The sequence below is a fragment of the Labrus mixtus genome, chromosome 14 (assembly GCF_963584025.1).
Source record: "Labrus mixtus chromosome 14, fLabMix1.1, whole genome shotgun sequence".
Taxonomy (NCBI): domain Eukaryota; kingdom Metazoa; phylum Chordata; class Actinopteri; order Labriformes; family Labridae; genus Labrus; species Labrus mixtus.
The window spans coordinates 21137524-21164211 of NC_083625.1; the positions used below are offsets into that span (position 1 = coordinate 21137524).

General features: G+C 40.2%; 1 protein-coding gene across 1 annotated transcript; it reads right to left on the minus strand.

Moving 5' to 3' along the window:
• On the minus strand, positions 1-26688 carry LOC132988366 (myotonin-protein kinase). Its single transcript, XM_061055728.1, has 15 exons — positions 26096-26688; positions 14140-14231; positions 10899-10982; positions 10591-10686; positions 10336-10484; positions 10086-10179; positions 9714-9911; positions 9029-9277; positions 8844-8923; positions 8674-8747; positions 8348-8525; positions 8039-8136; positions 5296-5357; positions 5000-5074; positions 1-2296 (listed from the first exon to the last, which is right to left on the minus strand). The coding sequence occupies exons 1-15, from the start codon at positions 26259-26261 to the stop codon at positions 2195-2197; spliced, it is 1797 nt and encodes a 598-aa protein (XP_060911711.1). The 5' UTR covers positions 26262-26688; the 3' UTR covers positions 1-2194.

Below are 26688 nucleotides of genomic sequence, written 5' to 3' on the forward strand. Positions count from 1 at the left end.
TACCTTTAATAAAACCAAAATATTGCTATCAAACTCCCACATAAATCAAAAACAAGTGCAAAAGTGTAATAACAGAAAACTGCAGCGCTCCCCTTCCCTTCATAGGAAAATTATGGGGAACATCAAGCAGACTTAATAGACCACATACAATGTATTTGTGACATTGTATTTTTAAATACCACCCTCTAGTGTCAAAGATCTGTAATGTTAGACACGTTACATTAGTCCATTTATAGTAAATGTATTATTCATTTGACAGTAATTCAGCTTGAAAGTCTTTTGCCTTAGGACCATAAATTTGTGTATTCATTTGCATTTTCACAACATATTTCAAAATTATAACTTTAACAATATTTTTATTTTATTTTAAGATTTGTTTTTCAACCAACAAATACAATTTGAATAAAAACAAATAAGACAGCCTCATATAGAAAGGTCTTCTGAGAAAGTTACTGTAGCTGCAGAAAACTGAGCAACAGACTTATATAGTAAACCTGACAAAACACATAAAGGTGTAAAAACATACACATTTTTATCATCACACAAGTTTGAACCATTGTTATCAGCATTTGTGGCAGTTAAGCCTGGGCCAAACGCAAAGACTTTCCACATTGAAGCATAGACTCACACCGCTTTTCTTATAGAGGGTGTTGGTTAATTTTGCATAATTTTCAACAACCAGGCTTGCCACATTTCCAAGGCCAGTGTGCAACCTGGTCCATGCAAACATAATCTGCAACTCCAAAATGAACTCTAATGGGTGGTGTTTACGATGTGGCAGTAAGTGATGAAGGAGGAAAAGGTTTGTTGCAACCTCTGCCTTTAAGCTCTTTTGTTTCAGTCGCTTGTGGAAACCAAGTAGTACAGTGACTGAGATAGATCAACCAACAAGGCCTAGTGCAAAATAGTACACAAATAAAGTTTTATAAAAATGTCTGAAAGCTGCAAACAGTCATTGAAAGTACATGAATGTCATTTATATTGATTCAGTAGTCTACACCGGTGGAGGGGGTTAAGAAAGCACGTATACAGGATGGGGGGTGGGGCGGGGGGCTTATAGAGAGCTTAACCCGGACACTGGATGAGGTATACTGGAGGTGAATGTAAAGGAGGAGCATCCTGATAATCCACACTGAAATTCTAACTAAGATCAATAGAGAGGGGGAAAAAATAAAGTTTGACTGCAGCAAGATGTCGTTTGTGGCAAAAATGTATTGACACTGACATCTGAAAACCACCCTTCCAACTCAATTGAAATACTCTGCATTCTATGTCAACCTTTCTTTTAAGTCTTTTTTAATGTTACTTTCTGCTGACAAACATGGTTTATTATTTATATTTAAAATATTTAATATATAGAAATCTAATATAAATATTTTTCAGAACTATATAATCCCAGTATCCCCAATACAATTTGAGGAACCTGTTGGCGGGCAAGATCTGGCCCGCAGGCCATGTGTTTGACACCCCTGTATAATTGGTGCACAAGTAGGGGGAATTGTATGACAAGGACGAGGATGTGTAAAGTTTTTGGGGATTAAGCGCCCTCCTGTGTAAGAGACAATTACAATAAAAATTTGAGTTGATGAGAAGGTAGCCTACTGTGAAAGTAACAATTAAAATATTGCAATAATATTGACCCTGAAGAGGTCACACTGACAATTAAGAGGTCATGTTGACCATAATGAGACATTAGCATAAATCACACATTTGTACTGATAAAAAACTACAGTCCCGGTGTCCTCGCATTGCATTAATGAAGATTTAATAAAGATTTGTTAAAGCGTTGGCATCTCTGCAGCACTGCAATACTCTTCTATATTTTTCCTCATACATTTCCCCTTGAACAAAACGTTTTCTTCCAATCACACACATTTTCAGATACAATTTAATCAGTAGTGTCTGCACCTACAGTACCTCTTATTGTGAGCTCATCTCTCTCTATTTTCTGTCTAATCTCTTTATCATCTGACCTTAAGACAGACGTTTTAATAGATCGTATAAAAGCAGGCTAAGCAGTCTTAGCAGTCTTAGCTACCTTTCTGATCCTTTAAAACTTAGTCTAAAAGTCTCACACAGTACTGACACCCTCTGCTGCTCCTGTGGAGGCCTGTGGTCTTGCTTTCCTCAGTCATGGGGAAATTTGGGGGCTGAAAAGTGATGCTGGGAGAAGGGAGTTCAGACCTCAGCACATTCAGGAGAGCTCAGTATAACATTGTCTCTCCCAGGCTTGGAGCTCTCCCCCCTCTGCACACACCAGCAGGTACGACTCACTCTTCACCTGTGGCAGGCGAACCTGAAAGGGAACAAACAGGGCACAAAGTAAGCCTAGGCAGCCGTGGATCAATTAAATTATTTCTCATCAAACATGCCTTTAGATTTCTTAGACCTGTCTACCATAATAGCTGATTCACAACATGTCTTGATCATTTTCACATTAATTTAGTCCAATGAAAATATTGTTAATACTAATTCGGGGTGAAAGAAAACAAAATGAGTTTTAGTTGTATTCTAGTATCCTTCTTCATGCCTGCTCAAATAATTTATGGTACTGGCTGATAGTCCTCTGAACAGCTGGGCGGAGCTCTTTAGAGAATAACCTAACTCCAGTGGCAGTTTGTCGGGGGTGCTGAGGCACTGCCCCTCCAAACATTGAGAGAAGAAAGTCTTCTTAAATTGAACACACAACTTTGAGAAATGAGGTCTGGTTGACCGGTAGCTTTGTTAAGTTGGCTGCCTGGCTACCGGCACTGTTGCCAGGATTTTGAACTTGTCAGGCCCGGGACACGGGGCTCTCCGTGGGTAAAGTGTAATTGGTTGATGACAGGGAGTAATGTTAAACTGTAGGAAAGAGACTATCAGCGAGTTCAACCCGGACTCCAGGGATGGCAAAAGCATGAAGTGTCATGCTTGGAAAGCGTGTGCAGAGGGATGAGTAGGAGCTGGAGCTCATTAGCCCCACAGCTAGCACTAGCGCTCCAGGCAGAGCGCTTTCAGTAACATTGATGTTATTCTATGTCTTTCAACGATACATCTTCCCTATCTAAACATAACTTTCTGTTCCTAGCTGTCTCTCTTACTCTCTCCCGTAGGCTAAATAAACAGTTCCACAGCGCCCCTACAGGCCTAGAGCACTTCTGTTTAAGGCTGAATTTGCAGCGTTTCTGTGTTTGCTGTATGTATGTGTGTTTTTGACTTAAGTTTTGTTTCTGTACTTGCAGCACGTTTGATGCTTATGCAGTTGTTTTGCCTATTTGCAGCGCGTTTGTGTCCTTGCAGCATGTTTCAGCCTTTGCATTTGTTGTGGGAGTTTGCTTTTGAATGTGCAGCATTTCTGAATATGCTGGCTTTTTAAAAATGTATGTCGTTTCATCAGTTGCTGAGTGTGTGACCCCTACCGGCCACCGTAGTTATTAACACACAGCCGTTAATACAAATACATATGCACAACCATCACTAGCTAGCTAGCTGACCTATTGCTTCATATTTTTCACCATTCCTCAGCTTCATGCATCCTTAAACAAAACATTTTAACATTTCAATTCCTGTATGAAGTAGAAAGTAATTGGAAACACTTGACATTGTGTTTGGCAAATAAAAATATTCTGGTAAAGGTGAAACCTTCAACACGGGCTGTGTTCAGGAAGTAAAAGAAAGACGTGATGAATGAGTTACAGAGCAATCCTTGCAAGCAAGCTTGTCTGAGCTGCTGTCTGGAATAAAACAGAATATCATGAAACATTGCAACTTACTCTGCAACACATTTTAGTGGGGAGATTTTGCAAGAAATATCTGCATGCCAAAACCCCATAGCACTGGATATCAGTTAGCTGCAGCGCGATGGCAGAAGCTCACGCTCACATTAAGTAGCAATAATGAAAGGCAGCTCGGCTCTGTCCAGCACACAACATGGATCACTCAGAAGCCATTTGGAGTGACTTAGAATCAAGTAAGGAGATCAAGTGTTGTATAGGATGACATAAATTAGTAGATGTGTTTTCTTTTTGAAAGTGTGACTGTCCCTGGTTTTGGACATTGTGTACCACCACTGAATGTTTTTGGTTCTGACCATATCTGCCTACTTTTACCCCTGCCTGTGACATGACGCGTTATGTAGCGTTACATAGAGATGCTAAGAAACTTTTATCATCTCTTATGCTAAGAAACAATAGATTGTTTAAGTTACGATCAAGATGCTAATTCTGCAAGCACGTTATTGCCATTTGGCAATTGGGATTTTGTGGTAGCATCAAGCTAACAAACTTAGACAAACATCTTGTCCACCTGTGAGAAATTGCACCCCAACTGGGGATTAATGCACCATCTGCCACGATCATAAAAAGACAAAAGTAGCTGTAAATATACTTCCGTTTTAGTACAGTCAAAGGTTAGGATACACATCATGCCTTTTTCTTTGCCATTTTCTGCTTGTTGTCTGTTGTGTTGGCGTTGATGTGTGTACACAGCCTCTGCCCAACCATTGGAAAAAAAATAAGTTGCTCAGAGCAAACCTCACAAATAACAACTTAAAAATCATTTTGATGGTACCCTGATTTGTAATGATAAAGGTGCTTCTTTAAATCCCATACCGAACCATGGACTTTTTTCTTTTGCACCTTGTTTGAGAAGGCTTGATTAATAAAAATCACTGTTATATTGTACCATAAATTATTGAATGTAGTTAGCTCTAGACGACCTTGAGCAACTGCAATGCCAAAATTGCTTATTCAGAACGTTGTATAATACTCAACATCAAAAACACAAGTGATTCTGGCAGGAGATTTTGCACACCCCATCTACAATTTTACTAAAAATGTACTCGTATTGGAGCATTTCTACCATGTACTACTGACATTTTAAATTTAATAGGAATAACACTCATTACCATGTTTATTTTCCACCATTGATGAAATAATCTCCCACACACAAAAGCCCTGTGGCATCAAAATGTCCACATCAAATCCTTAAGTCAGAGTTCTGTTTTTGTATAGGTCTATACCCTGTGGAACAGGAGCAGGTGTCGATGCAGAGGTATCACCAGTGGGTAATGGCAGCCTGGGGGCGAATTCTCCCTCTGTAACACAAGGAGGTCAGACCAGTGAACAGTCACGAGAAGGAGGTGGCCTGCTGTGTACATTTCAGAAAAATCTGTAAAAGTTTTTCCGTATGTTAACCTCTTCATTGTTATGTTTTAAAAACAACTGCAAAGCCTCTGCAAATGAATAAGAGAGACAGACATGCTGTTTCAACGTGGAAGGAAGAGACAATATGAGAGTGGATTAAAGATAGGCTTACATCCCATGGTGCATCCACACTGTGGGCAGGCAGAGCAATAGATGCTGGGCAGATACTCAGCTCTGGGACACGAGGAGAGAGGAACATCAGAGCCATGTTGTGCAGCAACTGTTGCTGGCAAGCCTGATTTGTTATAACTCTACAGACTGAACAGTTCATTTTTTTGTGGGGTTGAAAGTGAAGAGGATTTGAGTGTGACAGGGGGAAACAATAAGCAAAGTAGAAAGCAGTGGCTGAGGTGAAATGAGCAATTTTATCATCCATGACACACTTGAGTAGGCTTAAATCATTATTTTTTTCACAAAGCTACAGTTAGGGCTGGCTCAGGTTTGGACCAGCTCCTAGTTATGCTATAAAGGCTTAGACTGCCGGTAGACCTGGCACAATGAGCACGCCCCCCTCTTTCTTTGTCTGTCTCTGTTTGGTGGAGTGAGGGTGGAGCTGAGAGTGGATTGTTTGGAAGTGTGAGGGAGTTTTTTTGCAAACTTTAATATAGCTTACTTTTTTGTGTTGTCTTCACATGTTTGTTAGGTCAGTGTGTAAGATAGAGTTTGTACTTTCTGTGTGGTGTGTGCTAACTTGGCACCAGTCCAGCATCTGAGGCTGCAGCAAATGATTTTGAGAGGCATGAGGCCGACATGGCACCAAGATGGTGCCCTTGGTGCAGTGCAGTGTGGAGGAGGCCAGGCCGGCTATGAGTCTGTGAAGACGGCCTCTATGAACGGGGCATTGTAATGTTATTGGATGCTAAGGCAAAGGTAGGCAAGTTGGTGAAGAAAGGGGTGGTTAAGCAGGACACCTTTACTCCTGTTCTCCCCCTCGTCAGCCTATCAACCAAAGTCATTTCTAATGACCCCCCATTTATTAAGAATGAGATGCTAATGAAAAAGCTTTCCGGGTATGTATGGTTTTCATTTCGTCATCATCTCTTGCTTTTCTGTCTTACAAAAATTAGCATTTAGCATGGTAAATTGAAGGGTAAATGGTAGGAGTCAGATTTGGGTTGAGGAACGATGGAACTGAGGAGATACTAGAAGTATTGAGAAGAAGCGACTGCCATGTAGTCAGAGTTGGTGTAGCAGTGAGAAAAGCATTTCTTCTGTGCCCGGTAGGCGATGATAGTGCCTTAGTGAGAAGAAATCCAAAGTCAAATAAACCCCAATTTCCACAGTCCGTCAGCACTTTGTGATTGAAAATATGATTGTGAGTCTGTATATTGTGTTTTACTTTGAATTTGACCAGATGCTCTGTGTGTTTCCTTGCCTGACTTCCTGTTAAAACAAGTTATATTCTGTCCAGACTTTCCAAGTCGAAATTCCGATTTAAGGGGGCAAAAGGAGTGAAAGGAGATGGGATGAGGGATGCATACATTTGTTTGTGGAGAAAGATAGGCGATGAAATTATTCTGAAAGGGAAGTCATAGTACTGGGCATGACGCACCCTGACCTGGCAGGCAGATCTTAATCGAAACGAAGTTTGTGGAGTTTGTTCATGAGGCGATTAAAAGGACCCCGACCAACCATGTAGATATTGATTGGAGTCTGCGTTGAGGATGTGTTCCTGATCAACGGAAAAAGGTAGGCGTGTTTCTCGCATACCTGTCCCAACTCATGTGATATCAGCGTCAGAGAAGTAGGAGAGATTAAGGCATGCTTAAAAACGTATGAAATGGAAATGGGTGGCGTTTGAGGCGTTGTCTATGTTCCTGAAATAAGTTTCACAAAAAAAAAGTGTCTTGAGATAACAAAAATTGGCGCTATACGAAAGATGACGATTGATTAATTTAAACCTTACACATCAGTCAGCAGAAGAACCCTCAACACTGCATCTGTTAAAGCACATTGTACAGAATATATAAAAACATAGGCTATTCTTAGAGCAACTATTTTAATCAATCAATCATTATTTGTATAGCGCCAATTCATAACAAATGTTATATTGAGACACTTTACAAAAGAGCAGGTAGAAAAGACCTTACAAATTGTTTAACGCCAGGTTCTGACTGAGGCCTCCAGGATAAGCGGATGCTGATGGGTTTGTGCAGCACTGTGTTTATTCAGAGTGGCTCATCTGTAGGTCTCATTTCACATCACATTTATGTTTTTCTTAAGAGTCTCAGCACTATGTGTATGTGTGTGTTAGGTCATGCTAAGGTCATTCTGAAAACAGACAAGATTGTCTATTATTCCATTATTCCACTTGTTCGTGGATTCTAGGTAGTTTAAAAACAGTGTTTTTAGCTAAACCTGAAATATGGTGGTTGAAAGGAAAATGCATTGCAAGAGATAAAGGATGCAAAGTCAGAAGCACATACAAAGGCAAAACACAGACAAGCTGAAAAAATGTAATAACAGTTAATATGATGCAATTATGGAAATATTGGAGTCAATAATGCAAAGAGAATCGAACAGTTGTGTTGCTTCTAATGTACTTGGCTTTATGCCATGTTTTTTGTTCATGTATTGTTTTAGGTAATAATGTTTTAGAATTTTCATCATTTCTGAAGATGCTGCCCATGTCTCCAAGTGAAAGTCTAGGCATTTGCAGCTATTGTACTGTCACATTTTAAAGAGTCTTTGTCAAGTTCATTATCATAAATCTGTGGATAATGGTTCCTGCGATGTCCTGACATGGTGAAGCAAACAGATAGAAGTTATGTAGACAAATGGACAAATGACGCTAAAGATAAAAATTGTGACTGATGATGAAGATGATAATGTTGGTGATGATTTTGATCCCTTGCCTGTTTCCTTGTTGGGTCTCCTGTCCTGCATTCCCTCCTTTAATCGCTCCATTTCTATCTCCAGCTCACAATTTCTCCTTTCTGTTTCTTGTAACCGTCTGTTAGAAAGACCAAAATATTGTTGTTGTTTTTTCCTTCTCTGAGTTCAGTAAAGCTTCAAGTTGTAAATTGTGTACATTCCAATACAAAATATGAATCCCCATTGCAAGTTGTCAATAAGTGGTTTGTTATGGACACAGACAGGCTTTCTGCAAAGTGAACGATTGTTTTGCCATGCAGGCTCAAAATGTTAGCCAGCACAATGAATACCTCTTCATGTCTTCATTGAGATCTGACATTTTGTCAGTCTGCTCCTCCTCTGTGGTGCTGGTGTGTGTGGCTACAGGAGGACCAGGATGTAGAGTAAATGGGAGCTCCAACAGTGCAGGTTGCTCATCTAGAGTGTCTGTGAGCTGCCACAGCTGGCCCTGAATAGCAGAGAAAGACACTGAGCAATTTTTGTAATCACTACCTGAAAATACAGAGCTGTCTCATAAATGCTGCATATGAGGAAACTGATACAAACTGAACTATAGGTAAGTTCAAATATGTACAGACTGAAGGGTGATGTCCTCTCACCGGTACTGTATAAAGACTCTCAAAGCCCCTCAGCGTGGTGTGGTCAATCTGCATCATAATGTCCTGACTGCGGTCAATAGCCCCCGTCTGACTGTAAAACAGAGACCAATTCAACAACACCAAGTAAGACTCCAGAATTGGGCTAGACATCGTCACAGTTAGTCATAAATTGTAACGTAAAGTTCACCTAGTAGCTGTGTAGGAGTATCCAACAAAAGCCATGTGTACTCCTATTGGAGCTTTCTCTATGACATCAGACAGTGTCTCCTGCAGAATTTATAGAATTATTTGTGATCCTTGCCTCCTCCATGTACAAGAATGGAGTACATTTTCAGGCACAACATTTCAAGGAACAATGTGAAAGAACATTACCGTCTTCTTGAGACAGTCGTCCAGAATGTCAAAGTTGGACGTGTCAGTTGGATTTGATACTTCAGGCAGGAAGGGGGCAGAGAGTTTATGTAGGGAGCCCCAATCGAGTCCAGAGAAGAAAGGATGGCTTCTAAAGTCACTGAAGCCTTTCCTCCCCAGACGGACTTCCTTCTCACAGATGAGGCCAGTGATGAAAGAACAAGCCTTTTCTGAAATATCAGGGCCAGAAGCAGGGAGCTCGAAATGCTCCTGGGCATGAAAAAAAAACAATATATTAGCATTTGTATTTGTTTGTAATGACATACCTTTTGTTCATTACTAATGATGATATAAGTATACACAGTGAATAAAAAGTTAAGTAATTGAAAAATGTAACGCTTCATTCATATCTTAGTATTTGACATGTCTTTCTTTTACGTCTTGTATGTATATATATAGATATATCTATATATATAGTTTATATAGTATACTAGTGGACTCTGTTGCTGGTACATTGGTGCAATTTGATGAAAAACAGAAGAGCAACTGCTCCTGAATGAGAATGTTAATGCAGGATGCTTTCCCTCTAAATAACTTTAGTTTTTGCAACAAACAACTTTAATCTGCTCATCTGACCATGTTTATTTAAAATTCGATATTTGACTTGTCCTTCATGTTTTTTTGTGTCACAATTGTCATTATGTACCTGGAAGTGAATGATCTTTGCATATGTTTCAGAGATGGACTCTGCATAGAAGGGTGCACTTCCCAGCAACATCTCATAGGCACAGATACCCAGAGCCCACCAGTCACATTCAGGACCATAACCTCCAGCTCCCTCCACTGCCCTTAAAATCTCTGGAGACAAATAGTCAGGGGTCCCCACCGCTAGAGATGAGTGAACCTGCGATTAAATATGTAGGCTGATTGATTTAAAAAAAAAACAACAACTTCAAAAGCACACGATGACAAGCATTTTCGACATTTATGCTAACATGTGAGTGGCATGAAACTGTATGAAAAATGGTTTGAATCATTTTCATGAGACTAGAAGTGACTGTCTGTGAGTGTCTCTCACCATCCCATCTTCAAGGAGCCTGAGACAGGAACCAAAGTCCCCGAGTCTGATGTGTCCCTCCGCTGTCAGCAGAATGTTGTCAGGTTTTATGTCTCTGCGGAATAAAAGCAGAAAAATTGATGACTGTCTTTGCCAATTCATCCAAAACTACAAGTTTACCACGTGGGATCTTACTTGTTAAAATAACATATATATATATATATATCGCACAGTATGGCATGTTCAACATTTATTAAGCATAAAGAGGTACCTGTGTACATAGCCCAGTCTGTGGACCGAGTCAATGGCCATGACCATTTCAGCCAAATAGAACTGAGCCATGTCCTCAGGAACCCGGTGTCCAAACTTACTGAGTAGAGTCAGCAGGTCCCCCCCTACGTAATAGTCCATTGCCAGGTACTGAGGGAGGGGGAAGTGGATAAATGCATATGTTAGAGACTAGCATTTGTGTTACATTTGTGTTAAATCCTTTCTTGTCATAAGTGATTGGCCACGATGAAATTACCAGGTAGTTGTCATCCTGAAATGCATAATGCAACTCTGTGATCCAGCGTCTGTCACCCCTCAGCAAAACTTCCCTCTCTTCCTGGTAACAAGCTGTCTGTTAATCTCACAAAGATAAAATGGATTAATAAAAGCCACAGTCCAAATGCTGCATGAAACCATGTGACAAACATCCAGAGTAAATAAAAGAGCATGGGTCTCATTAAGACTTCTCTTTGCTCTCTAATCTCAGCCCTGCTCATGCAATAAAGAAACCTGTTGTAACCTGACTTCATTGTTTGTCCTGACAAAGTGTGTGTCTGTGTGCACCTCTCCCCGCCTCAGCATGTCCCACTTATTCATAATCTTCAGAGCATACACTTGTTGATTGCTTTGCATTCTCGCCACAGCAACCTGCAACAAAGAGCAGACAGAATAACACCTCAGGGATGTATACTAAAAAGGGATTTACCAATGAGGGCCTGATATACTAAGAATGTATGGATTATATTCAGGCACAAAAATGCCCCAAAAGTTTTCCTTTTCCTTGCAGTTTGATGTTGTTTTGCATCTCAATGTGGAGAAAAACTATCTGTACCTTAATTATGTTACGGAGCTGACAGAGCACAATTTTGTCCACATAAAAATGATGAGCTAGGAGGGAGAATGTTTTCAAGTGTAATTTGAGGCCAGCCATGAAATATTTGATACGAGTTTCACTGTTTAAAACAAACCTTCCTCCCTGCAGCTCGAACAAAACTCAGTTCGAGTTCATGGGTACTTCTCTTAAATTGCATCCACGTTTCCTTCACAATTTTATATTAGGGGAAAAAAAAAATCAGCAAAACAGGATGCGTAAGATTTTCAAACCGTACGATCATTAATGATCATGACGAATGTAAAACGTGTTTTTGACGGACGACTCCCACTCTGTCAGACTGTCATTCTCATCGTGATCAAATTACAAAAGGCAAATAGTGTGAGTGATCATGAAAATAAATATCAGCAATTTTAATAATGGAGTCGTTCATGATCTTTTGGTTTTAACACTATTAACAGACTTTTTGTTTGATGGTGAATCAGAAAACAATCAAATATAAAAGTCGGGGGTGATTGGTCTACACTCTTATATTAATTTTATGGAACTTATGCTTCTTATTACGTTGTTACTCCTCATGTCAGACACTTTTTTACTCCCAGCTCATCACAGACTGACTCTTTACACACTGACAGATGTTTACAGTCTGTTTAAATATCCGAGTCTGTTTAGCGTCTTTTTAATGTCTGTCTTTTCTCTGTTATTAAACTCAGCTGATGTTGATAAGTTTCACTGAAGTTCGATCCGCTGCAGCGTCCAATCAATGAGTGAGAATCTGGGTCTGTTTCCTTTCTGGGATTCCAGTTAAGACAAAAATGCAAAAAGATATATGGGGCCCCAAACTAATTTATTAAATGGAGGAAATCATTGACTGAAATAAAACATTAGACTTGACCGAACTCAACTCAAAATGTTTGAGGCATCTCTGCAACTTAAGAGGAATAGAAGACTAAAAAGCAGAAATTATTTTACTCAACTTAAAAAAAATTGACTCGACAGTATAGTTTGAGACAGGTAAAACATGATTATGCCCCCTTTTTTTGGCCTGTGCTCACAGTTATTGTAAAGTCGTTTAACACAAGTGTCTAGGAAGGTGGTAGAAATGCAACTCAGCAGATGACGTTTTTTCAAGAGGTGAGTATTTATTTACAGCTAGTAACCCAACACATGTTAACTTCATAAAAACAACAAACGTTCAATGAAAATAAAGTAAATTAACTCCTACTTAAATCTGATTAAGGCCCGTGTTAAAGGCAGCACGTCCTCACCTCTTCCCCGGCAGGAAGAAATGTCTCCTGGTTTTATAGACTGCCCCGTTAACAAAATGGCCGCAGCTGGGTTCAGCACAACTCAAATAGGGAGTGTCACTTTTCTTTTACAGCAAAGAAATACAAATAAACCCTTACATCAACATCAGATCATTAACTCGACTAAATGAACTTAAAATAATTCAATTATATTTTACCCGTAACTTACATATGAAAGAAATTATTAGACAGAAAACATTTCTCAGAAAACAAAACCCCTTTCGATGGTCTGCCCCAGTGATGTCAGCGATGACATTATCAACCTGATAAAAACCCAGGAAGTGCTGGGCCAGCCCCTTTAGCTGCATGGGAACACATGGGGAACTGAACAACAGAACAAACAAAACTAAGTCTGGATAAGAGACAAACAATGATACTTTGCAATTCCAGAAACTAAATAAAAATGACTGAACTAAATCAAGACTGTGTGTTTGCTTTAAGTTGATTTATACTTTGATGTGAACTGTAACTTAATGCTGACACAAACAAACCCGGGATAGTAAGTGCTGCAATGTTACACAAGCAAAAATACATTATGGCAAAATACACAACTGTAAAGAATAATAGGATCTGATATTAAATGAAGATTTAAGTGACAAGTGGTGAATAAAAAAAGATCATCTCACCCACTTTGTCACAGTAATCATCTCTCATGTTGCTTGGTCAGTGTATTATTCGTTGTCTTGCAATTTAAAATAAATAAGAAAATAGTAACCGGGTACAGAAAAAGTTAAAGTAGACAATTTATTTTATTTTGTTGGGAATTTCTAAATAACCGAGCTCTGAGTAAGGGAACAAACCTAAAGGTGAAAGTTCACATTGATTCATTTTGTGAATAAATATTTCTTGTCTTCACATACTAAAGTGTTTGTTTTACTTCATCATCCTCCTTTGAGCCTAAATATTGATGTTATCGATATAAGGATGTTGGTGTATTCCTGATTCCATTGGTATTTAATCCACATCAATATTAGTAGTTGTTACACAAATTTACAACAATATAATCTTGCTGAAAAGAGAATTTACCAAATGGAAGTGATTGAGTGAGCTGTCAGTTCGTTTTTTTACAGGAAGACTTTGGAATTGTGTTATACGGAGTTTATGGTTACCGAATTATATTTTGGCCATTTTGTGGAACCCAGCTGATACAGTTACCAGCTAGTGGCAGGTGGCTTAGAAGCAGAGAACAACATGTCCAAAAATATTTGATACCATGTCTTACATTAGATCTATGCATAAATTGTCTAATAGTCTCTAACAAGACATATGGCTGTGTCATGATGTCATTCAATTTGACAGTTGCAAATAATTAACAGGAACTCCAGAATCGAGAGTGAAAGACATGAAACTTGAATCATAAAGCTTCATCAAAATTATGTGCAGAATAATTCTTCATGAAATTAATTATGTTGATGTGGAGAATAAAAATTATTCTTTTGCATCCAGGTGTAAATACAATTATTACATCTGATTGTGGTAAGAATTATATTAAGAGGCAAAAACGTAGAAAATTTAGAAAAGTGTAGGATCCAGTTACAATTGGTCAGAAAACATGCTTTTCTTAAAAAGAAGAGAGAGTCTGTGAGGAAATATGAGTGTCAAGTTGTTAAAGATACTGAAAATATTTACTTTTTAAATTTATAATTCCTTGCTCAGGCCGACTCACCTCGCTGAATGTGCCGCGGCCAATCACCTTCAGGATTTGAAAGTCTTCTCTTTTGATCCGAGTTTTCTTCACCTGCCTGACCAGGGGCTCCGCTGTGATTGGAGTACATGAGAGAGGAAATTTAAAAGTATAAGCAGCCCAGATGCACACAGGGAGTCCTTAATATTGTGTTTGTAAATATTGAGAGTTAAAATATCTGATGTGGAAGCATTTATTGCAGCTCCGCCAGAGGAAGCTTTGGATTTGCACAAAATATCAATTACTTAAACTTACTGAGTATTATTCTGTGACTTTGGGGGATACACATTTAAAAAAATGTAAGGTGGCTTAAAGTCCAAGTTAGTTGAGTTTGGAGTATTGACCGCAGATCAGGAAGAGAGTTCAGTTTCTGCTGCTTTTCCTGTTCAAACGAAGGGTCTTACTTTTGAGCTAAAGAAAGAGCTTCTGGCAGATGGAACATCAGAAGTTAAAGCACAGATTGTAGCTCAAAAAACAAATTAAAGTTGAGCGTATCCGGCAGCAACCAGAAAAGTCTAAGTTAGAGCTTGAAGGATTTTTTTATTATTTATTTAACCTTTTTTTAACCAGGTTTGTCCCATTGATATTAAGAACCTCTTTTTCAAGGGAAACCTGGCCAAGACAGGCAGTAGCAAAAAATGCAGAGTTCCAGACAGTGACACAAAGAAAGACACAGTACAATTTACAAAGACACTACATTTTGCATTAAAATAGAACCATCTATTATATCATCTAGAACCAGTCAAATCTTGGAGTCAGTAGTTAAAGCAATCGATCTAAAAACATTGGCATCCAATAGAATCTGTTTCCATGTCTTTCATTTTTGATTTAAAAACATTTAAGGACACAAGCTCCTGAGTTTCATGTAACTCTGCAACAGAGCAGAGGCGAGCATGTACAAAAGATCACCGTAGTCTAAGACAGGTAAAAAAGTTCGAGTGACAAGACGATACAGACTGTCTTTTAGTAAAGATGGTAGGGGGTGTGGTGATGTTTCGGGACAGGGTCCTCAGTCTGTTTTGTCCCTTTGACATTAATAGTCTGTCTGTTGTCACAGTTTCACGAGAGAGACCCAGATTGATTTTTTTGTGTTGTTTGACCGTGTTGCTCAGACCTCGATTGGACCGACACAGACTTTGCTCTCAGGCTGCAGTGCGTCCTTACAGGGAAAGCGCAGAAATTGTATTAGACTTTAGAATTTGTGTGAGTTAATGATATTTGAACAGTTCAAGAATGTGCTTCCGAGTCGGATTACTACATTTATAAATGAAATTATATAAATGATATTTACAAGCCTGATATTATGGCTGATTTTGCGCCTTTGATTCGTGGTGGTTTTGTGTCTTTGACCTGCCTGTGACAATCCTGAGGGGTACTGGGGCTCTGGACTGGACTCATACATTCTTTGCTGTAATTCCTCAGTTAAGTGATACTCTGATTGTGTGATTTTACTCTGGTGTGGGGTTAGGGTTAGGGTTATGGGGTTAAATGTGTTCCCTGTTCCCCTGTGGTTTGGTTCAGGGTGAGGTAGTTATGGCTGTGCGCCTTGCGCTACCAATACAAGGTGTGCATGTTGTTCTTGGGAATGATATTGCTGGCAGTAGGGTATTATAGGCCTTCTGTTGTGGTTACTTCTCTATCTGTTTGGGATGTCTGAAAAGTGTCTCTGATGTTGATGATCTGATGGCTGAAACACGCTGCAAAAGAATCAAACATTCTGCAATAAGGCAAAACAACTGCATTAACATCACATGAGCTTCAAGTACAGAAACTTGAACAAGTGAAAAACCCACATATTCATAAAACAACTGCAAATACAGAAACACTGCAAGTTAAGCCTTCACAACGGAAGTGCTCCAGGCCTGTAGGGGCGCTGTGTGGAGCTGTTTATTTACAGAGAGAGTTAGTGAGACAGGTACAGAAAGTTTTGTTTAGATAGGGAAGTTGTATCATTGAATGACACAGAAAAACATCAATATAACAGGAACACAGAGATTTAAGCGAGTCAGGCCGGGATTTTGACACCTGGGACTAGGCCTGGGCGATAAAACGATAATTATCACGATATAATTTTTGTCAATAAAAATATTTAAAATGATTTAAACCTGTAATTACACCGCCCGAACACCGGGAAAAGTGGGGGCGCTAATGTGCCTTGAACGCTAGTTCCCAAACGAGCGGAACATTAGAGCGGAAAGAATACAACACAGCCAAAATGAGCGATAGCGAGACGGAGGAAAACGCTGAGCCTACCTGCTCAAAGCATACAGAAAGAATCATAGACAAGAAAGGCCCCTCATCTTCAGTTGTTTCGAGGTATTTTGGCTACTTAGAGTCTGATAATCTGTGCCTAAGACAGGCAACACAACAAACTTATTCCACCATTTAAAACAGTATCACCCACTAGAACACACTGAAGGAATGCAATTACAGTCCCAAACGAGTGTTAGCGGACCCTCAACAAGCACCGGGTCAGTGAGTTTCGCTCCCAAGCAGCAGCAAACTATCATTCCAGCATTTTCCAGCACCGTGCCTTACGACAAAAAAACGAAAAGACACAAAGACATTACAAATGCAGTTGCATTTTTCATTGCAAAAGACATGCTTCCTATTAGCACTGTCGAAAATCAGGGATTCAAGAAGCTTATCAATGTACTTGACCCCAGATACAAGCTTCCTGGCCGGAAACATTTTTCACTGACTGCACTTCCCCTGATGTACACAGAGCGTAGGGAGAGGTTGCAGCGGCAGCTGCACAGTCTCATCCTTCACCACTACATGTGATATGTGGTCTAGCCGAAAGGTCTGAGCCTTATATGAGCCTCACGGTTCACTTATAATATAATAACTGAAATCTACAGAGCAAATGTCTCCAAACGGCTTACTTTCCTGAAGACCACAGGCGAAGTCATCGCATCAGGAATGATTGAAGCACTCTCTTCCTGGGGGCTGAGTGAAGACAAACAAGCATGCATCACAACTGACAGTGGGGCAAACATAGTAAAGGCCACTTCACTCAACAAATGGACACGGCTGCAGTGTTTTGGACATAGATTACACACTGCTATTGGTAAGTTGAAAATATATTTAAGTTGTAGAAAAGAAAAACTAATATAAATAATTTACTTTAATTCTAGTCATTTTGGAATAAAAATTAAATAGATGGCTACAATTTCAAGCATATTTGAGAAATATTTGAAACTGAAATACATGAAGCATACTGATTTAAATATTTGTATGTTCATATGTCTGTTCTGAATTTTATTTTATTTAACATTCTGTTGTTTTAGTAAGATGTTTTTTGTCACATTTTTTGTTTGCCTAGAAATATTTTTATTTAACCTCTATTCCCTTTACTCTTCTTCCAGGGTGTGGAAGGATAAGAGGTTGGAGCGAGCCTTGGGCCTGTGTAAAAAAGTTGTGTCAGCCTTCTCCTTCTCATGGAAAAAGAAGAGAGACCTTGCAGCTGCTCAGGAAGAGCTAAACCTATATCCCGGCACAAGCTGGCGACAGAGTCACCAACCAGGTGGGGCTCACGTCAGAAGATGGTGGCAAGGGTGGTGGAGCAGCACAAGACCATCTCTCAGGTCCTCACTGCGGACAAAAAAACAGGCACTTAGCGCCCACCTGGCAGGACATGGATGTTCTCGAATCTGTGAGCGAGGCCTTAAAACCACTTTTGGAGTTCACAGATTCCAGCTCTGGTGAATCATATGTGAGTGTGTCATACCTGAAGCCTGTGTTGCACCTCTTTAGAACAAATGTTCTTCACCCCTCAAATGATGAAACACAGCTCACAAAAGACATAAAGAAAATGGTCATAGACTATCTCAATGAGAAATATGATGATGAGGAAACAGATGACCTGCTTGACATGGCATCCTTGCTTGATCCAAGATTCAAGAGCCAATATATCAAGCCGGACAAGATTGAGGCCATAAAAATGAGAGTGACATCTGAGGTTCTGGAGGGAGACCAAGGAGGTAATTCTACTTCACAGGCTTCAGAAGAGGCAGAGGATGCCCCAAATGAGCCCCAGCAACACAGGAGTCACTGATTTGCAGTCAGTTGAGGCAGAGCTGGAGAACTGCCTAAAAGCTCCAGATGCAGACGAGAAAACTGAACCCCTGGAATGGTGGAAAATGCACGAAAAAACTTTCCACGAGTGAGCCAGCAAGCAAGGCACTGACTGTATATCCCTGCAACCAGCTCCCCCACTGAGAGGGTTTTCAGCACAGGAGGGAACATTGTGACCTGTCACAGAGCAGCGTTAAAGCCTGATACTGTAGACAGACACATTTTTCTGGCCCGTAACCTTTAGAGCAATGGCTTTGTTTGTTTATTGTTGGGTGGGGGTTGTTGCTGCTGTATAAATCCAATGATAAAATCGCGAAACAGACTGTGGATTATTCTACAGTTTATTCGGCCAAGGTCAGACAGTTACAACAGAACACAAATTGTTAACAATCACGAAATGACAAAGTTTCTATGTTAATAGACTTGCTTATATTCTGCTAGAAGGTACATCCTACAAATTCTTGGCTACTTTGGTACATCTCTATAAGGCCAGAAAGAAGACATCAGCTTGACTCGTAAATGTCAGACATATACATTTCATTCTTAGCAAACTTTTGCTTGCAACAGACAGTTGGCTCCAAACCAAATATAACTCTGCTGCTATGAGATGTTTTACATAGATATGGTTACAGCTTCAACCTGAGAGAAGAGTTACTCTTAGATGGTAGACAGATTTAAACGGTTCATTCACAAAGTTACCAAAATGTACGAATGGGCTGTGCAGTTGTACATAAAGGTCAGAGTCTTGGCCAGTGAGTATTATCGATTTTTCCTCGAGATAATGCACGGATCATGCCCTTAGGGTCAGATTAAGTCGTTCTACGCTGTCGTTTCCCCTAGGGTGATAGGAGGTTGTGTGTGACTTCATCACGCCTGAGACTCTCAATAGCTCACTTATCAAGCGGCTCTCAATGTTAGCACCTTGGTCAATATGGAACATTTTGGGATAGCGAGAGACACAGAAATAGCGGTCCCAGAGAACTCTTGCTACCTGAATAGCTGTCTGGTCTTTACATGGAAATGCCTGAGCCATTCAAGTAAAATGGTCTGTTATCACTAAGACATCGACAGACTTGGAGTGGACAGTGTTTGGAGTCTTCTGCTGACCAAAAGTCAATACATACCGGCTCAAGCAGCCTGATTGATGTTATGGACTGGAGTTACTGGGAATCTGTATTCAATGGCAAGATTGGGGAAAAACTGGCAAAGTTTCATGAGCATGAATACCATGTTCATATTCTTGTTTTGTCCATAACAAGAGTCACTAAAGAGGCGAAGTGCCCCGGATCTACGGATTTCCCCCTCAAGGCGAACCTTCAAGCAGTCACTTAGCGCAGATGCAATCATATTGCTGTCCTTACTGTTTTAATTTTCCTGCCATAAGTAAAGATGTACATCGTCTTTTGTTTTGATGACTGTTCTCTCCATGGTGTCTAACAACTCTAAACAGGTACAGGTATAACTGGCGAGAGTAATAAGCCTGTCCAATTGGTGTTTTAGGAAGGATCAGGTTTTGCATCATATCAAAACACAAAGTAACACCATTTTCAGTGACCCTACCTAGGAGGTCATAGAACACACGAGCTCTGCAATGATGCAAAATGAATGTAGCGGTTTCAATCTGCTTTTCTCTCGCTGTGAAGCCTGGATCTTTAATCCTGATCTTGTGCTTGGCACTAACAGAGCATGCATAAGTAGCTGGATGGCCAAAGCCAAGATTGAGATCACTGGCAAACACAGTAATAAAAGGGGGGAAATTGACATGAGCGTGGTTAGAGCTTCAAAGAGCTCATGCATTTTGCGCACATTAAGGGCGCGGTCACACTGGCAATCCATACCGTGCCCAAACACGCTTCAACACTAAAGTCCAGTTAGTTTGCCCAGTGTGACTGCTCTGTGCCGTGCTCAGAGAATAGTACACTTCCTTGGCTTTGGCACACTTCAGAGAGATGTCCTTCAGCATGGTACACTTCATGCACGAGCACAAGCACGCGGGTACACAACGGTGACAGCCTTCATTATGGAGAAATCCAGAGTTTTATGCCTGTAACTGACTAAAATGACTCAATATAAGCCACAAAGTAGCTGTCATGTTCTCTGTGTTGTCCTCCGATGTGCGGCCACGGACTCGACTGCGCGTCTCTTTTTCTCTCTCTCTCTCTCTCTCTTGAGTCCGCCTGTTTGTAAACTGAGCACGCTTCATAATAACATAAAGCGTGCATGTGTTGTATTACGACGTCATGTACAAGAGGTAATTGTGCTTAGGCACTGTTAGTCCTGGTGCAGTGTAACCGCAGGCCGTGCCGGTTGCATGGACCTTCTAGAAGACTCAGTTCTAGTGGATGAAGAACAAGCTAACAGCCTTGAGAAAAGCGAGAGTTGTGGTTGTAAAAGATAATAGGCACAAGTTATTAAAAAAAAAAATCTGAGTAAATTATGATTTTTACATACAAGTTCACTTTTTCAAGCTCTCACATCTCATTCTACAAGCTCACATGTCATTCTACAAGCTCTCACATGTCATTCTACAAGCTCACATGTCATTCTACAAGCTCTCACATGTCATTCTACAAGCTCACATCTCATTCTACAAGCTCTCACATGTCGTTCTACAAGCTCACATCTCATTCTACAAGCTCTCACATGTCGTTCTACAAGCTCACATCTCATTCTACAAGCTCTCACATTTTGCAACATATCTACCCTCATACTTTTACGGGGTACTGCAACTGTTGTGTAGTGGGTGAGTTTAAAGTCCTCATTTAGAGCAGCAGTCCTCAACAAAGCCAGTCCAATCAAGAATAACTGTCTTTTTAGTAATCATTCATCTCATTCCTCACTGCGCTTTATGCATGGATGAGAGCCTCCACATCCACTAAATACTTGAATTGATAGCTTGTGCTAATCCACTTTATATTACAGCGTTGTTAATCCCGTAGTTTTACAACTGTATTCTTGCACACTAACCTTTTAAATTTTACCTTCTTGTACATAGTTGCGTAATAGTTGCATGTTGTATTATTGTTTCAGCATGCTTGGTTGAGCATTATTACAAATATTTTTTCATGGAGTTGACTCGTGTTTTTTTTCATATAGTTTTGCACACGTGGACATAAACTGTGGAGGTGGAACAGCCAGCCAGTGCTGAAGTATGGGATACAAGGAAGAATTTCATGCTTTCATCAAATGTATTGCTGTCTGGCAATAACTTTACTAAGGTTGCCCTCCTCTTCCAGTTCATGAACATTGGCATGGTAGCACCCACAACATTCTTTGCAATACAAGACTCTTACTGTGTTGGTGCTGTAAAAGAGTTTTGGGAGGGATGCAATAATTAACAGACTTCGCACAAAAAACAACTAGTTGCCCTTGGTAAGTTAAAAACTACACTGATTTATGAAATTCTGACGTTATTTAGGGGGTTGGATAAAGGGCACAGTTGCAGCTAGGCACCTGCTAACCTGCTCGTTTCTGTTTTGCAGCTGACGGAAGAATGGATTCGCCAGGTAATTTATTGAATTTGCAAATGTCTCTGTACTGTGTTCGGTACCCATGTTTTATGCTAGGACATCAATAATTCATATAATTCTTATTTCTTTCTGCAGGTCACTGTGCCCAATTCTGTACCTATACAACCATGGAGCTAGACACCATGGACATCATCAGTGTCGTGACTGTAGACAAGAGAGAGACTGACAGGAAGAGCCATGCCATGGAAAAAGTTGCATTCATTAGGACGTTCGACAAGCTAATTGAAGAGATCCAAATCAAGGAGATTGTGACTGATGCACACTTACAGATAGCAGCCCTAATACGTGAGTATATATTTTGAGGGATTTTTTGTGTTGCTAACATCTACAATGTCTGTATGCACAGCTTTTAAAAGTTAAAATGATACAAACAATGCATGTACATTGTTTATATATTGTAATGTAGTTATAACAAAGTTGTCCAGACCATAGAAAATCAGGAGAATTTGGTGTTATGTGATTGTTTGTGTTTTTCTTCATTGCAGATCCAGAGAAGGGAGGTACAAGGACCATGGCATTGTTCATTCCTTGGACATCTGGCATGTAGCTTAAAATCTCACAAAGAGACTCCATGCGGTCAGTGACATAGACTCAGATTACATCATTTTGTTCATTCCAGTTGATAATGGTGTTATTGTTGTCCAATGCGGTGCTCGGTCAAAAGGTTAATAGGCTTTATAAACTAAATAAAACAGTAGTGAAAATATCATCTTTTCCTCATCTGCTGCCTATCAACGTTTCTTTTTCATATTGTGTCAGCACTCAAGAGTCAAATATGGTTTAGTAGTCTCAAATATAAAGCATTTCAAACTAAACTTTCACATGTGTATGTCCACTTATCTCTGTAAACATTATGCCGGTAATTATACAATGTTTCGCGGTCTATGATGATGCTCGTTCGTGTACGTACGAGCACGCCAGCGCGAGCAAGCAACAGGTTACTGGTGCAGTTTGCCCAACAGCCTGCAGTGTCACTACAAACGCAGTATTTTTTAAAGTTACATATAGCCCCTTTAATGACGGTGGACAACAAAACTGGTTGTCCACCATGAAGAAGGATCTTCCAATTCCTTATTTGCATCTGGAGGAGACAATGATAGAGAAGGCTTCTGCAGGAGCTCAGAGTGAGGTAACACAATTGTATCCTCTGCAGAGGTCTTTTGACCAAAGACACAATATGATCAGTGTGGAGAAATGACATACCTCCACACCATTGTTTTTTTTTCAGTTTATTCTCACATTGCTAATATGCAGAAAACAGTTTAACATGCAGTGATGGTGAAATATATTCACACATTACAACTTCATACAGGATAATAAAACAGTCAAAGTTTTGTGGCATCACGTAAAGCAGCAGTTTGTTTATGGTATTCAAATATATAATTAAATATATATAATTTAATAGTTAATCTTAATGGACTTAACAAGTTAAATTGTTCTTATTGCATGCTTCTATGTCCATGTATGCGCACCATAGTAAAGCCAACACAGCATCTTTTTCTCCCTGCTACCACAGTGATGGAAAATAATAAGACTGCTTCTCTTTTAAATGGCATATTTAACTCCAAGATGTTAACTACAGCACTTGCTAAATGGTTGGCAACTGTTATGCATTTAAGATGTGTTCATTTAATTTTGGCTCCAGGAGCAGGACCTTCAAACTGCACAGAGTGTTGATGCCCTGGTTATACTTCCAGCCTTTTTTTTCCATAACGGGAGGTTCTCCTCAACTGAGTGACTGTCTGGATGTGAGTTACTCTGTGCAGCTAAAAATAGCGGCTATCATTCATGGAGGAAGGATTTCAAGCCCCCCTCCCACCCACCTTCTCACACATGGAGGAATGCAAGACAGACACAAGCACAGCCTGAACTATTTTAGATACTGTGAAGAGAGTGAAAAATCAGGCACACACACAAACTTTTGCCTAGGAGCTAAAGGTCTCCTGACATAAAAGGATTTGTCAGCCCTGGGTCAGTAGACTGGGCCAGCCATGTGACCTGTGCTACATCACAGTTTTTTCCAGAAAAACAGACTGATGAATAGAAAACATTTATTCCAGTGTCTTACAATTCACTGATCCTTGTTACATATTTAAAGACAAGAGTTATAACAACAATAATAATGTTTTTAACATAAAGTTGCAAAGATTCGGGCAATGTCATCGTCTACAGCAGTGGTTCCCAAAGTCTTCAGTTCATGATCCACAAAATAAGTAGCCAGAGACTGGGGACCCCACTGTCCTTGGAGGTAGTTAAAGTGTAACATATTGCACCAGCAAACACAAGCACTAAAAGGCAAAACACTGGTAACAAAAGAACAACACAAAAGAACACAAAAGCCTAAATAAAAAACAAATTGTATTAAATAATTTATTGTAAGAAAGGCTAGAAGCAGAATACAAGTACTCTCCATATATAGACTTTTGCACTGAGTGGACACACAAAATTAATAGACACAGGTTAGTGCATCATTATGCGTAAAGCCCTGCAGACCCCAACATTGCCATGTGAGTTCAGGCAGTCATCTTAAGCTGCTCTGAGGCAGGCTGAAGACATGCCTCATTCTCAACAATCACCTGGTAACACCCTCCAATAAGTGGTCTATTTAAGCTGCAAGATTTCAGGTCTCTCCCTCTGCTCTTTCAATGCCAGCTCTGACCTGCACCAGTACTGTACTCCAATGCAGCCACACCACCACCCCAGCATCCAACTGTAGACGCCAAACACAATCTATGTTCTGCTGCAATGAATATTTTAAATGACAAAAACGTGAGTTGTCTGAATTAGATGGTTTTAGTTTAAATTTAACACCTCTATTGGTGGCTCGACCCATTTTGGGAACCACTGGTCTACAGCATCCAATGTAATTAAAAGACTCAGAGAATCTGAGGAATCTCTGTATGCAGGAACATTTGTCGCTGAAATCAAAAATGTTAGATGAAACTCAACCATTCAAGAAAAGACCCAGACCAGATCCAGAGGCAACTCTAACTACTCCGGGTCAAGGCTATTGGACTGAGGTCAAGTGGAAAATTGTCCTTAGGTCTGACGAGTCAGAATTTTGACTTTCTGTCTGGACACTGTGGCCCTCACTTATCTATCTGGTGTAGAAAACCGCACAGATTTGGGTGTAGACATCATCCTACCACAGGGTCCACGTGGGTCCTATGAAACGTGCGTATCTGGCTGATCACAGTGTTGATAAGTGTAGCGGGCCTGAGAGCACTGTGAGTGCAACAACAAAAAAACTGTTGACGCTGAGGGCTAACAACGCTGAACTACAATGGTTTCATATTGAAAACGCTGCCAGCACAATATTTGTTGTCTGTGGATACATGCCCTTAGAAAGGCGCTGTTGACCTCACTGGCACTCTTTTCAAAATATATGATATTCCCTGTATTTTTTGTCTCCTACGGATCATGCCCTGTACCCACGTCCTCCTTGCTCCGTATCCAGACAAAGGAGGGCAAGCATCCTGTGTTTTGATGCTCATAGTGAAGAGAGAAAAAAACTCAAATATAAAACATACATAAAAAAAAAACAGAGCAGTGTCGGGAATACAGCGGCCGTTTTCAAGAGACTGTTTTCATAGAGAAAACATGTACTTGCAGCGCTTTTACTCAGCGCAAAGCACTCCATCTCACCCCGAACACTCTCTGTTTAACTGCTGCCTCGGGATGGCGTTTCAGGACAATAAAAACACGGACAAACAGACTGAAAAACAGTTTCTACCCGAGGGCGGTAACTGCACTTAACACTGCAAAACAATGATTGTGTAATCTAATGTAATTTGTATCTGTACCCCAGCAGAATGTGAAGGAATGTGAATGAATGTGGATGAATGTGTGATATGTTTTTAGAATCTCGTATTTGTATTTTATTTCTAGCACTTTAAGGTTTCTTTGAACTGACCGAATTTCGTTGTACTTGTACAATGACAAATAAAGATATTCTATTCTGTTCTATCCTATTCTAAAAATGTTTGACCAGCAATATGACCTGTCTTGGTGTCAATTTGTCAATATTTTAAAAAATGATTCAAGTGTAACTGGCTTTATGTGTAAAGTCAAGCAGAAGTAGCACCAACTTGAGGCGCTGGTGGCGCAGTGGTTAGTGCTTACGCCCCCTGTATGGAGGCTGTGGTCTTCCAAGCAGGCAGATCATATCCAGCCTGTGGCTCCTTTCCCGCATGTCATTCTCCACTCTCTCTCTACCTGATATCCAACTCTATTCTCTGTCCTTTCTCTCCCTTAAAGGCACAAAAAGCCCAAAAATAAATCTTAAAAAAAAAAGAAGTAGCACCAACTAGAAACATGATGGATACACTCACCCCATTGCAGGAAGCGGGAGACATACTTCTCCCTTGTGAAGGGTGAGGAGTAGAACTCCTGGTAGACACCAACCAGTAGGTCCAACAGTGTCTGGAGACCAACGGGTCCCAAAGTCTGGGTGCCCTGGGCCAAGTCAGGTGCTCCAAGGCTAGGGCTAGTTGACATGACTGCTGAAGGTCGAGAGATCTTATAGTACCAGTGTTTGTTTGATTTGAGAGAGCACCTTGATCTTCTTCCCCCTCAGGGTTTTCAGTTTTTCTGGTTGGTCTGTTGAGGATCACATTTACAGTAACAGCTGACACACTCGTTCCTGGAACTTTTTTTTTTTTTTTTTGGATGACCTGCCTTTTCTGTCTAACCCAAATTATTGTTCTCAGAACAGGAGTTCTGTTTTTCAGTTTGTTCCTCTTCTTGTTCCTCTTTACCTTTCTCTCTGTTGCTCATCTTTGTTAGTTCCCTCCTCGTTCTGCCTGTCTGTGGATCTGTCTCTGCCTAGCCTTTCTCTCCACACTGTTGTGAAGCATCTGTTAAGCCTGCAGTTTCTCTAGCTCTGACTCAAGACCTTTTTTGGTGTTTGAGTCTTCCTCTCCCC